Raw genomic sequence first — 1,610 nt, forward strand, 5'->3', positions numbered from 1 at the left:
AAAGTTTTTCAACACTTCATTTGAACTAGATGTTGGAGTCAAAATCATAAAACACTGTCATGAGATTGAAGACATTCACTAATGTTCTCCTCTGGTGTTCTGTAAGACAGATTGATTATTATTACAAGGTCCAAAACAAAGTGCTAAAAAGAAAACAAAAACTTCTACAAGGTCCAACAGAAATCAAGTAAACAACATGGTAGAATACAACAGAGCCAGTAGGATGAATCAGTACAAATACCTCACAGGCAGTAACTCTGCTTAATACACATGGCACACAACATACAAGACACACGCTGCACAACAGAGAACTGATGTAAACATGTTTACTAAAGGTCAGCTGATGCCACATTTAACAAGATCATATTTGTGCCGAGTGAGGGTTCTGTAAAATGTTGAGTAAAAAGAGAAGTGATTTGGCAGCTCAGTGGTTAACACTGTTGCCTGTTTTATTGTAGTTTTAGACTTTTGTTAAACATGACTCCATCAGTCATAAGGTACGATGTTTAAATGAGTTGAGCAGCTTCAGCTCTCGAGGCACATGTGTGGCTCTTAAAAGAGCCTTTGTTGTTAGTTTGTCTGCAGCTGGTTTACTTGGAGCTGGTGTACTTGGTGACAGCCTTGGTGCCCTCAGACACAGCGTGCTTGGCCAGCTCCCCAGGCAGCAGGAGGCGCACAGCGGTCTGGATCTCCCTGGAGGTGATGGTGGAGCGCTTGTTGTAGTGAGCCAGACGGGAGGCCTCGGAGGCGATGCGCTCGAAGATGTCGTTGACGAAAGAGTTCATGATGCTCATGGCCTTGGAGGAGATGCCGGTGTCAGGGTGGACCTGCTTGAGGACCTTGTAGACATAGATGGCATAGCTCTCCTTCCTGGTCTTTCTCCTCTTCTTGCCTCCTTTACCGGCAGTCTTGGTGACAGCTTTCTTGGAGCCCTTCTTGGGCGCAGACTTGGCGGGTTCAGGCATGCTGCGAGTCGGAGTTTCCAACGACGAATGTTAATGTGAAGAGGAACAAACTGTTTTTATCTACACTCCAAGCTAATACCACTGTGCTGTAACCCGTCTGTGATTGGCTGAGCCGCTAGGGGCTGAGCCTTGAAGCCTCATGTTTCCATAGAACCATAACGGAAGTACCAGAGCCCTGTAAAGAGAGAGTTGCGACACTCTTTGAACTCGCCGATACGCGGTCACGTGGTTCATGCAGCTGTCAACAGTTCCAAACAGCTCATCGCTGTCAGTCAGTTTGAGCGGCTGCTGGCACAACATAACACAAAAATCGACTTTTCTTACTTTACCTGACGTCTTTCAGTAATTGCTGAGCAGTAACGAACTGATTACTTAACCGATTATTGATTATTTCACAAACTATGCATTTTATCAAAGCATTTTTAGAAGCAGCTGATACATTTATCATTAAATTTTAGAAGGAAACGAGACTGCAAACATATTTGTTAGAAAAAAAAATGTATATGCAATACAATGATCAATATAGCCATGTCAGTGTTTTATAACGTTAAAAAAAGATCAGAGTAACTCCTGTTATAAAGTATCTTGATGCATGCTCAATAATCCAGGTAGAAAAATCCAAAAAAGTTCAATCTGGTCCTCTGG

At 43.2% G+C, this 1,610-nt stretch overlaps 1 protein-coding gene across 1 annotated transcript; it reads right to left on the reverse strand.

Annotated features, from left to right (window-relative positions):
* Positions 1-544: 544 nt before the first annotated feature.
* Positions 545-1,019, reverse strand: LOC119429663 (histone H2B 1/2). Its single transcript, XM_037697246.1, has one exon. It carries the CDS (start codon positions 963-965, stop codon positions 591-593), a length of 375 nt encoding a protein of 124 aa, XP_037553174.1. The 5' UTR covers positions 966-1,019; the 3' UTR covers positions 545-590.
* Positions 1,020-1,610: the final 591 nt, after the last annotated feature.

This window comes from Nematolebias whitei, unplaced genomic scaffold (genome assembly GCF_014905685.2).
Source record: "Nematolebias whitei isolate Nwh7 unplaced genomic scaffold, NemWhi1 Nwh_scaf_5093, whole genome shotgun sequence".
In the NCBI taxonomy this organism is placed as follows: Eukaryota; Metazoa; Chordata; class Actinopteri; order Cyprinodontiformes; family Rivulidae; genus Nematolebias; species Nematolebias whitei.

Excerpts from the sequence above, each read along its gene's own strand:
- LOC119429663 (XM_037697246.1), bottom strand. The coding sequence starts at position 965 with ATGCCTGAACCCGCCAAGTCTGCGCCCAAGAAGGGCTCCAAGAAAGCT.